This window comes from Podarcis melisellensis (genome assembly GCF_964234715.1).
Source record: "Podarcis melisellensis genome assembly, chromosome: 2".
Lineage (NCBI taxonomy): Eukaryota > Metazoa > Chordata > Lepidosauria > Squamata > Lacertidae > Podarcis > Podarcis melisellensis.
The window spans coordinates 81,109,613-81,120,376 of record NC_138529.1 but is presented as its reverse complement, the minus strand read 5'-3'; the positions used below and the strand labels follow the sequence as shown (position 1 = coordinate 81,120,376).

Here is a 10,764-nt window from a genome sequence, read left to right as displayed (position 1 = left end):
TTTACCCTAGGCTAGGGAGCTGAACCAGCAGAGCAAGAGCATATCCCGTTTCCTTTTCCCTTCTGCAGGAAAAGGGCTGTGTGGAAGTAAAAAACGAAATGCAACCAACATTTCCTGTTACAGTTCTTAATAATAAGCACAGAAAAGCAAAACTTCATTGAAAGATGCTTCATATCCGACAGTAGTGGGCAAGACGGCGGGAGTCCCGTCCTGTGCAGGATAGCGAGGAAGACAACTTTGTGCGCGGTGCAGTCTTGCTTTTAAAAGCATGGAGCCCTGGAAAAGGCGCCGTTCTTCCTCACCAAGGAAGGCCAGGCCACCATATTCCGGCTGGTAAGAGGAGGGAAAGGGAAGAAATTGAATACATGTTTTTGCTTGTGCACCTTACAGAATGTAATGCTGAGGCAAGGGCGCCTCGAAAGACGCCTGAGGGCTCCATCTCAACGCACTCCTGGAGGCCCTTCGGCCATTTTCGCAGCAAGCCCAAGGGCGGGCCCTCGCGCATTTATAAGCGGCGGCGCTGTGCACCGGTTGGCTGCAAGTGAAGGGGAACAAGCTCCTCCTCTTTCCTGACGCCCCACCGCCATGTTAGAACGAAGGGGAGGGAGAGAGGAAGGAGGAGTGTCCGTGCTTTGTATGGGAGGGGGCGGCGGCAGTGGCGGCGGAGTCGTGCATGGCTTTGAGGAAGGGGCGGCTCATTGGCGGGACAAAGATCGCCAGCGCGGTGTAGCGGTGCGGGCGGCTTCATGGCGGAGGCCGCGGCCATGAGCGGCGGCGGCGAGCGAGTGCCAGAGCAGCCTCAGCGGGCGGAGAACAGCAGCGGCCTCTCCGGCGGGGAGAACCGAGCTGCAGCCGCCGACGCGGAGAACTCCACACAAAATGGCGGCCGCCCTGAGAGGAGCAGGAGCGACGAGGAACCGCCGTTCGGGGCCGCCGGCGAGGGCAGGGGATCCCCGCGCGGGGACCACCGCAAGGGCAGCGGCCCCGAGGCCCCTGAGCAGCAGCCCCAGTATAGCGATGGGCTCCTCAGAGCCCCCGAAGACAACATGCCCCTTAAGAAAAACTTTCAGATCCCCAGGAAGAGCAAAGAAAAGAAAGGTGGTTCCCTCGCATCCCTCCCCCCGCAACCCTCCCTTCAGCCCCAATTCCTCCCTTCTCCCGCTTCTCGCTCCACGTAGCCACATTCGCCACACAGCTGAATGCGAGGAGCCTCTCGCAGCCGCGCTTAAGGTGGTTGGCACGGATGGGAGAACCTTATTTTCCCCTTCCGAAGCTGGGGGGTGGGGATGGGGGGGAGAGAGAGGCGTTTGGAAAACAAATACCCCCCCCAAAAAAAACCCCCAACTCGTTTTGTTTTGAGATGGCCGCTTTAGAAGAGGCTGGATACAGGTGTGGTGGGTTTTTTTGGCCGAAGGGGGGGCTGTGGGCATCATCCGCGCCAACTCGCAGAGAAGATGGTTCTCTGGAAGGGCGTGCGGGAAAATGGCTCGCCGACTTTTGCGCGCTCTGCAGCAGAGGAGAGAGGAGCATCATCCCTCCTGCGGGGTAGGCCGCCTTGGGGGGCGCTCACTTCACCGAAGTTCTCTTTTTCCGCCCCTGATGAAAGCCGTGTATACCGCCCCCGCGTTGTAGGAGGGAAGTGGATGCCAGCATCTCGCGCCCTGGCGAAGTAGCGCTGTTGCTGCTTCTCTAGTCCCCTTGGTTCGACTGATCTTATGTATACAATATGCAGCATCTTAACGTTTGCCTTTTGTGGCAAAAATGCTTCCTTTTTGTTTCTCTTCACCTAGCTTTTCCTTAATGAACCTCCTTTGGATCATTTCCTTCAAAAATGCTCTCATTCTTTTAATCTTTAATCTTTTTCAAGAGGCTGCCATTAGTGTACTTCACACTTTCCATCCTTCAAGAAGAGTTTAACTTGAGCAATGCAAAATAAAACATATTTTGTAACAAGAAGTTCAAGGTAGGTTGGTTTGGCCCATTCCTGAAGGTTACAGCTATAGTCTGCAGTTGAAGAAGACTCAGGAGTCCTAGAAGGTTGAATAACTTTCCTAATTATTTGATGGCACATGGCCTAGGTTTGTCTAAACTTGTGGTCAAAAGAATACTACATAGACCCAAGACAGTGAACAGTGTCCGATGTTCTTATGAGCATTTCTAGAATACAGTGTGAACCAAAAATGTTAAGTTAGAAGAGATGCAGGCTGAGACAGTGAATGGCCTATGGTCACCTAGTGAACTTCATAGCTCAGTGGAAATTTGAACTTTGGCCTCCATGGTCCTACACTGACTCCATGCCTCACAATGGTAAATTCTGTCTAAATTTACTCATGAATTTATTGCTCATTTTGGAACTTCCTAGTGCAGTTACAATTCTTAAGGAACCTCTTGCAAATCATTTCGATTGTTTTGCATTGCTCCAGTAATTCTGAATGATCTCTTGAGCGCTCTTATGCTCTTCTGTCCATGATACCTGAAGAGTTACTGTGTATAAGGTGCAGTTATTTCAGTCCTGATCATGTGTGAACACAATATTGATATACCTACTGGAAGCCATGGTGTTCCACAAACTTAATTAAGATAGAATTTAAAATCTTAATTTAACCTGAAAAATAAAAGAAATTCCTGCTCTGGGTGTCGTCTTAGACAGCAGCATAGGCTTAATAAACAAGAGGTGGAACATGATATTGTGGTAACCATACTGTCCAGAGAATTGTAGAAAACATTTGACTCAAAAAGAGCAAAGCAATGAAGGAACTAATAGAAGGATTATGTAATTAGCCTTTTCCCGAGATTATTTGTGGCGAGTCATAATTCCATGGAGACTTTCTTACCACTAATTGAAAGAGATCTCCCCCCTCGAGGAATGAACTAGAGAGCAGACCATGAAAGAGTTGAAATATGAGGTCCTTCTTAATCTGAAAGTTGACACATTAGACCATTTTAACATAATTACCCTTTACCAAGTTTCATATATTGACCACTCTTTCAGAAGTGCTATCTCAAATTTCTTGGTCAAATCTGAGGTTGAGATCTTCCAGTACTTGGTACTTAAAACTATTTCCTCCCCCCCCCCCGGTTGGAACTCTTTTAGCAGTTCTGTGCTGTCTACTTTAAGGAAATCAAATTATTAATACACTTCTAGCAGTATTCTATGTGCAGGAAGGATTTGTCAAGAGGTTGCAGCAATTTTTCTAGGTTTGGGAACTAGCTTAGCAATACTGTCTGTGAAGGAAATAAAAAGGTTTGAATAGTATTATCATACCTTGCAGATAAAGTAAAACTCTTGGTCTCAGTATAGAAACTACTGTAGCAGAAGTCTATTCGTCCCAGTGATGGAGCACTTTTCTTTGTATGCAGAAAGTTCCAGGTTCAATTTACAAGTTGTTGTATTTTGGGCGGGGGGGGGGGGTCAGGTAGCTTTGAGGCACAGCAGTTCTGCTAGTCAGTAGCAAATAATAATAATAATAATAATAATAATAATAATAATAATAATAATAATAATACATTTTATTTATATCCCGCCCTCCCCAGCCGAAGCTGGGCTCAGGGCGGCTAACAACAATCAAAATAGTTCAACATTCTAAAAACATTCATTATAAAATTAAAATCAAATTAATGGCAACCATCAAGCAAAATTCTGTGCAGATTGCCAGAGGAGGGGGTCAGGCTGCGCCCTGACCAAAGGCCTGGTGGAACAGCTCTGTCTTGCAGGCCCTGCGGAAAGATGTCAGGTCCCGCAGGGCCCTAGTCTCTTGTGACAGAGCGTTCCACCAGATTGGAGCCCCGGCCGAGAAAGCCCTGGCTCTAGTTGAGGCCAGCCTAACCTCTCTGTGGCCTGGGATCTTTAGGATGTTTTTATTTGCAGACTGTAAATTTCTCTGTGGGACATACCAGGAGAGGCGGTCCCGTAGGTATGAGGGTCCTAGGCCGTATGATACTGGGTTAGATGAACAAAGAGCTTGACTTGGTATAAGGAAGCTTCTTATGTACTAATAAGGTTCATATGGCCAACTGAAATATAACAAGCAAGGTTCTTGCATAAAACATAGGTGAACTGAAAAGTAGGAGAGTCCTGATGGAATCCAGGAGAATTCTATATCTGCTATTCAGGTCCTATTCTTTCTGCTTGGTTGTAGTCTGCATTTCTTGAGACCTGGTCTGTAACTCCTGGTCTGTGTGTTGTCTTTCTGGTGCATACGGCACATTATTTTCTGTATTCATTCATATAGATCAAAACCATATAAAAAGTCACTAAGCTCCATTACATTGCTATTGTGCCTGTCTTCCCTTTGTAAGGAGTCAGTTTCAGCGAAGATTGAATTTTTTTAAAAAAAGACTCTGGTTTTAAATAAAAGCCAGCACATCACTTTCTGCTACAAGTTCCTAATGGGTTGCAGCCAACAAGGCATCCAAACTGTGGTAAGGCTTCTGCTAGTGGAATTGTCAAGAAAGCCATTTTTGTCATTTCCCCGTTCAGCAATCCTGCCCTCCCCGCCCCCCAAATAATAATCATGTGGCACTTTTCTTCTCCACATCCTTTTTATTGCTCCACCACACTCAGTTAAGCCAAAGTTTGGTTTAGTAGATCATTCAAACTGGGACTCATGGTTATGTTCTCTGCTTATTAAGTACAGGCTGTAGGCAAAAACAAACACTGGCTACAATTTGATGTTGGTGAGGAGATAGCTTAACTACAAGCCCTGGTTAACTCAGTACTGTGCATGGTGAACCAAAATGAATCAGGCCAGTGGTCCATCTAATCCAACATCCTGTTCTCACAGTGACCAACCAGGTATCTGTGGAAAACCCACAAGCAGGACATGAGTGCGGGTTCTTCCAAGTGCCCATCTGCAAATCCCATGGGCAGATATTTGGGACTACAATTCCCATCATCCCTAGCTAACAGGACCAGTGGTCGGGGATGGTGGGAATTGTAGTCTCAAAACATCTGGAATAGAGACTCCTGAGCAAAAAAAAAATAAAAATGTGTGCCTTTAATTCAGGTATCTTCACCCAAAGTTTTAAATTCTCTTAAGAAATAGTGGTTGGAAGACTAAGAAATCCTTAATTTATAAGTTCTCAGCTTTCAGTCTTTTCCTCCCCAGCCCTTGGAAGAATAATGTGGATTGGAGTATGGAGGGATACTGGAAAAGGAGGCAAATGCTGAAAATTGGGTAGAGGTTTTTCATGTTATAGGTTTATCACTGAATGTGAAACTTCTACTATGGTTAATGCATTCTACTTACGAAATGTTAAGTATTCTGTAAGTGGTCTTTCAAGAAAAGCTGTAGGCAATGCAAACTACCCATTTAGACCTGGGAAAATGGAACTTCTAAAAAAATGAGCAACTAAAATTTCTTATTAAATTTGCACCTTTATCCTGTGCAAAAGAAAAAGGAATTTGTTTGATTTTATCTCTGCCCTATGCTCTAATGCTTTTCTGTACCTTTAAAGACTCTGACAGAGAATTGTCCACTCTTAGATGTGCATGGTTTCATAAAATGAACTACAGTCAACTCCTAGTTTGGGCGTGTCCGAATGACACGCAATCACACACATGTGCATGTGGCCAAATCTGGAAGTAGTCCCAAAACATCATAAAGATGTCATGAAAAGGGGTGGGTCTGAGTGGGCTTATGCGTGCTTTGCTGACACATGCAGGGATCTGGAACAGAACCCCCTTGCAAAATGACGATTGCCTGCAGTAACACAGTAGCATTTAATTGCAAGACACACAGATTTTGAGATACTTGTTTTCTTTCTCTGTAGCTCTTTTTCAGCCAGTAACAGCAGGATCTCGTGAATTTCAAGAGATTGTGAACATTTTGCATTCATCATATATGGAAAACCATTCAAAGGACAATTTCACCTACAAAAAAGCCAGTTTGGTTCATAGTGAACTGTTGGAAAAAGAGGTGAGTACTAAATATTCATACATGAAATAGTACCTGAAGTACACAAAAACGTGTTCATATTAATACGAACAAAACTCAGTTAAGTTGCAAAGAAGCTTTTGTGGGAGGGAGGGACAAGAAGGGGAGAGACATATTTAATTTATTTATGATCCTGCCTTTTGACTTTTAAAAGAGTTTCAAAGCAGTTTACATTGATAAAACATACAAATTTATATAAGAATATATAACTGTTGCATGAGTGGCTTTGTGCTCATGCAGTCTTTGGATCCAAGCTGTTTTCTTTACACTTGTGAGCCTAATGTCTGTTACATCTGTGGTTGCCTACTGTATTTTGCACAGCCTCTTGTCATTCTACCATGTATAAATAAACAGTTTATATATAGACTGCATTCAGTATTTAGTTCACATTTTGACTTTTCTGGTTAATTTGTTTACCTTTCTGTAGAATTCAGATTTTTGAAATCACAGATCATACAAAGTCATTAAATTATAATGTATGCTAGTTTCTGTTGCTATTAGAATTTTGTCTTTTAAAGTTCATAGAGAAACGAAGGGAATTGAAGCAGGATGGCAGATCAGAAAAAGAGCTAGAGGAAACATTTGCATTTCTAAAGGTTGACCGTGACATGGTAAGATTTTTTATTTCTTTAAAATAACTATTGAAGCATAATGATGCTGAGGGAGACAGAGTGTGCAACTGTCCTAATAATGCAAGGATGTCTGCTTGCTCAATGGAACTTCTCCTCTTTTCTCTCCCTGCACGTGCCCTGTCTCCTGGCAAGGATATGTTTTGGAGGGTTTGGAGAATCCCCAGAACAGGACTGAGGCTGTGTGCAGTGGGAGGAAAAGAAGGGGAAATTCCATAGTCTGACAGGGAGACTTACTTGGATACAACCCATATTTTGTGGGGGAAACCTTCCAGCTGACGCTATTATGCTTCTGTTGAATTGTGAAATGCACATAATAGGCTGCCTAGATTTAGGTTCTAGATTGATTACCCCTGAGAAGTCATACTGCTGATTGTTTCCCAGCAATTGACTGTACAACCAATTGAACAGTATGGTAGAAGGTTATTTTTAGTTTACTTCATAATAGGAAAATGCTACTAGAAATAGTTGACTAGTGTGGTGTGCAGAGTGAGTAAGCTAAACCTGAGTATTTGAAAGCTGTGCTTGGCTATGAATTAAATGATGATTATGCAGTGGAAATTACCATTTTAGAGAGGGTGGAATATGGATAGTTAAGATTAATACTTTAGAGCAAAAGATGATAGTATGATATTTGGTGGAACGATTGAATGATAAAGTCCTTCCAAGTAAAGTGGTGTGTATGCATTTCTGTGTGTGTGTGTTTACATATAGAGAGAGTGAAATTACTGTTATTGCTATTATTTATTACATTGGTATACCACCCTATACCTGCAGGTTTCTGGGCAGTTCACAAGATAGAATCACAATATTAAAAACAAAAATAATAAAAACTAAAAGAAAAATGACCCCATAATCCTCCCTTCCCCAACATATTTTTAAAGGCCATTGGATGTCAGTCAACCAAAGGCATGGTTAAAGAGGAACATTTTTGCCTCATGCCTAAAGGTGTATAATGATTGTAAATATCTTGATTGATTCATCAAAATGTTCATTTCCATCTTAGGACAATTTTGGTAGGATAAAAAATAGTGAGAGTGAAGCTTGATAATAACACAGATGGCACAGAAATGGATGAATAGTTCTCCACCTGTGGCAAGAGTGGCTGGAAAAGATATGGAAGGTTGCAGAAATGATTAAACTCACAAAAGTTTGTACAAGGAAGAGAAGGCTAACAAAATATAGGAGAGTTTCTGAAATAATTGGCTCTAGTGATTTTATGAATTTTTTAATGACATTGACAAACATAGAAATGTTCCCCTGTGGAGAATAATATAATATTTTTTTAACAATGTTAACACTAAAGATTTTAAAGATGTATTTATTTAATATTCTTCTATGATGTGGAATTTAAATTAAACTTTAGTGCTTTGATACTATAATTGTCAGGTAATTATGTAGATAACATTTTGGAAATATGTGTGTGTTATAAATAGTGGGTGGAGGTATAAATATATAATTGAAGAGGTATAATTATATATAGTTTAAAGTTGTCTGCTTTTTCTTCTAAATATTTTAGTTGTACAACAGGTTTTTGTTGTGGAAACTATACTGTTGGCTACTAATTAAATTGACCTGGATGCCACTTTTAAAACTGTGTTATTAACAACTTCTGTTGTTTTAGTATGTTAAAGATTTGCCTGCTATCATCAGAGTCCAAAAATGTGGTTTCTAGAGTTTGAGTCTTACCGCTTTACTGACCTTTGAAATACAGCATGAGATCAGAAACAATCCTCTGCTCCCCTCTCCGTGTCCAAGTTTGGATCTAGGGTGAGGGATTCTATGCAAGATGAAGACAAATCCCACTCCTATCTTAGAGCAGGATAAGGGTTTTTTGTTATGCACTTCGCAATCCAGAGGTTGTCAGCAAACAGTGAAAGCCCTGATACCTTTGCTCACTGAGCATTTGGAATGTTTGTGAACATTATGTGCCATTGCACAAACTTAATGTTTGTGAACATTATGTGCCATTGCACAAATCTAATCAGTGTCAGAAGCATCACCATCAAAATGCACAGAGTAAGATTAGCATTTAATTGAAGTTTGAACAAGATTGTTGATATTTATTGCCAAGTCTGTGCTCTAATATTGCTAACTAAATGCTTATTTTTAGGTGCAAAACATATGTGAAAATGGCTTGCAGGTGGGCCATTCCAAGATAACAGTTCTTGGCAACCCTTCCCTAGGTAAATAGCATTTTTCATTTTCATGGAATGTATGCCTTAAAGAATAGTAGAGAGATTCAGATGAGTGTTGATTCATGGGTCAGGATTCAACAAAGTTGTTTACAAGGAATGAGATCTACCTGTGCAACAAAAAACTTCGTCCCACATGCTCCTTGTACCCTCTAAATCTGTTCTTGAGTATGAGGAGAATCCCTAGAGCAGGGTGAAGGGGAAAGTTTTGATTCAAGCAGACCTCAATCTGTACACACCAGCTTCAACTCCCAACAACTATGCTGCAGTTTTGCACACTGTTTTGGAGTGTCCTCCAGCCCTTCAGGAAGTACAGTGGACTGAAGGAATGGGCAAAAATAGTTTCCTGCTTTGATGAGTGGGGACAGCTCATATGTAGAGATTGGCACTTGGGAACTCTAGATCCAAGCCAGTATCTCAATATAAATATAAGGGTCATTCCACATCAAATCAATGCAAACAAGAGTTTTGTCAGCCACTATCTCAGATTTTGATGAAACCTGCTGTACACCCTTCCCTTATGGTTGAAAGAAACCCCCTTAATTTTTTCCCCTCTATCTCAAACGGTTTTAATTTTATAGCACTTCAAAATTTCATTAAATCTGCGTTGTCTGTCCCTCTTGAGACCCTCAGCACACGATGTCCTTGTGTACATTTTGTTTTTTCTCTCCATAACCAATGATCAGTTCTCCTTGAAATTTTACACAGGACTCAATAAAATGATGAGGATTTCAGAAAAAATACACCAGCACTCAAAAGAGTTTATAAATGCCTAATTTTTTTTATAATTTTTTTTGGTGGAAAAACTAGGTTTAGAAAACCTGAATTTACAGCGTGTGGTCATGATGTAAACAAATGTTTTTGATGTTGAAAATTATTGCAAAGACATGCTCTTTCTCGCCAAAGAATGAAATTTATGGTTTTTTTATTCCTTGTAACGAAAATTTTACGTTTTACTGGGCAGCCATTTTGTGCAACTTTCCTACAATCCATAGCTGTAATAGAAAAAATTAATGAAACAAGACCATTTTAAAATGTCTAATATTTTAAATATTTCTGAAATGAATAATTATTTTTAAAATAATTTAAGCCTAATTTTATGTACTCATATTTGTATATAATACTCAATTTTTAATTTTTTGGAATATTTTTCTTGCTAGGTCTTATTTCCTTACATGTCAGCATTTAATGTTCTACTGACTGTAAATTCTTTTCTTTTATTCCTGATAGCCAATTTTCATAACTTCAAATTCAAATATTAAAACAAGTCTGCACCTTCTGAAAAACCTATAATAACCAATATTATTTTAATTTTTAAGATGTACAACTTTGTTTCATTATTTTTTTTCTATTACAGCTATGGATTGTAAAATCCTTAGACCTCCCCCTTGTCTATCACCCCTAGAGGTTGTCCCAATCTCTTTTAAAGAAGGGGGCAGGTACTTCGCAAGGCTACTTACTCTCTCACCTGGCTGCTGTTCGTTATGCTAGAGCTGGTGTGGCCACCTTTTGGCAACATGACAACATTACATTTCTATGTATATAGGAAGATATAATTTTAAAACTCTTGTTGGGCTTCTAAAATATAAAGATTACTTTTTGGTTATCCTTGTGTTTGCTGTAACAGTAGACCACACAGAATTCTCAATCTTTTTTAAGGTTATATATCATCAGAGATGGTTAAATATTTGCACGTCTGTTTGATGTGCATTAGTTTTGTCCTTTCAGATAGAAATGGTTTCAGTAGTTTAATGGAAAGTTAAAATAAGATCTGGAAAATACATTTTATAGTAATAGGCATTCTCTTGTGCATCACTAGGAAACACCATAAATGTTGAACCTTACCTTGACATTTGTTCTCTTCACATTCTCCAGGTGTATATCTTTCTAGGTATGCTGATTTATTGCAAGCCAATCCTCTGGAGGCTAAAGCAGTGGGTGATATTATTATTTTTAAAGTAATAAAAGTAAGTTTAAGCTGTTTTTCAATTCACTCACAGTTCA

General features: G+C 40.6%; 1 protein-coding gene across 7 annotated transcripts in view; it reads left to right on the top strand.

The window, feature by feature from the left end:
- The first annotated feature begins 594 nt into the window (after window positions 1-594).
- The window catches only part of TASOR (transcription activation suppressor), a 71,296-nt gene continuing 61,126 nt past the window's right edge, over window positions 595-10,764 (top strand). For 2 of the 7 annotated variants that reach the window (XR_014165502.1, XR_014165503.1), the window contains exons 1-5: window positions 596-1,098; window positions 5,773-5,918; window positions 6,455-6,547; window positions 8,679-8,751; window positions 10,636-10,727. Coding sequence is in view for 4 of the 7 variants with exons in the window: in XM_081899984.1 (XP_081756110.1) it covers window positions 747-1,098; window positions 5,773-5,918; window positions 6,455-6,547; window positions 8,679-8,751; window positions 10,636-10,727 (756 nt within the window). In the remaining 3 variants the exon portion in view is untranslated. Of the gene's footprint in view, window positions 1,099-5,772; window positions 5,919-6,454; window positions 6,548-8,678; window positions 8,752-10,635; window positions 10,728-10,764 lie in introns of all 7 variants that reach the window. The other 5 variants (XM_081899983.1, XM_081899981.1, XM_081899984.1 and 2 more) reach the window with 4 other exon arrangements.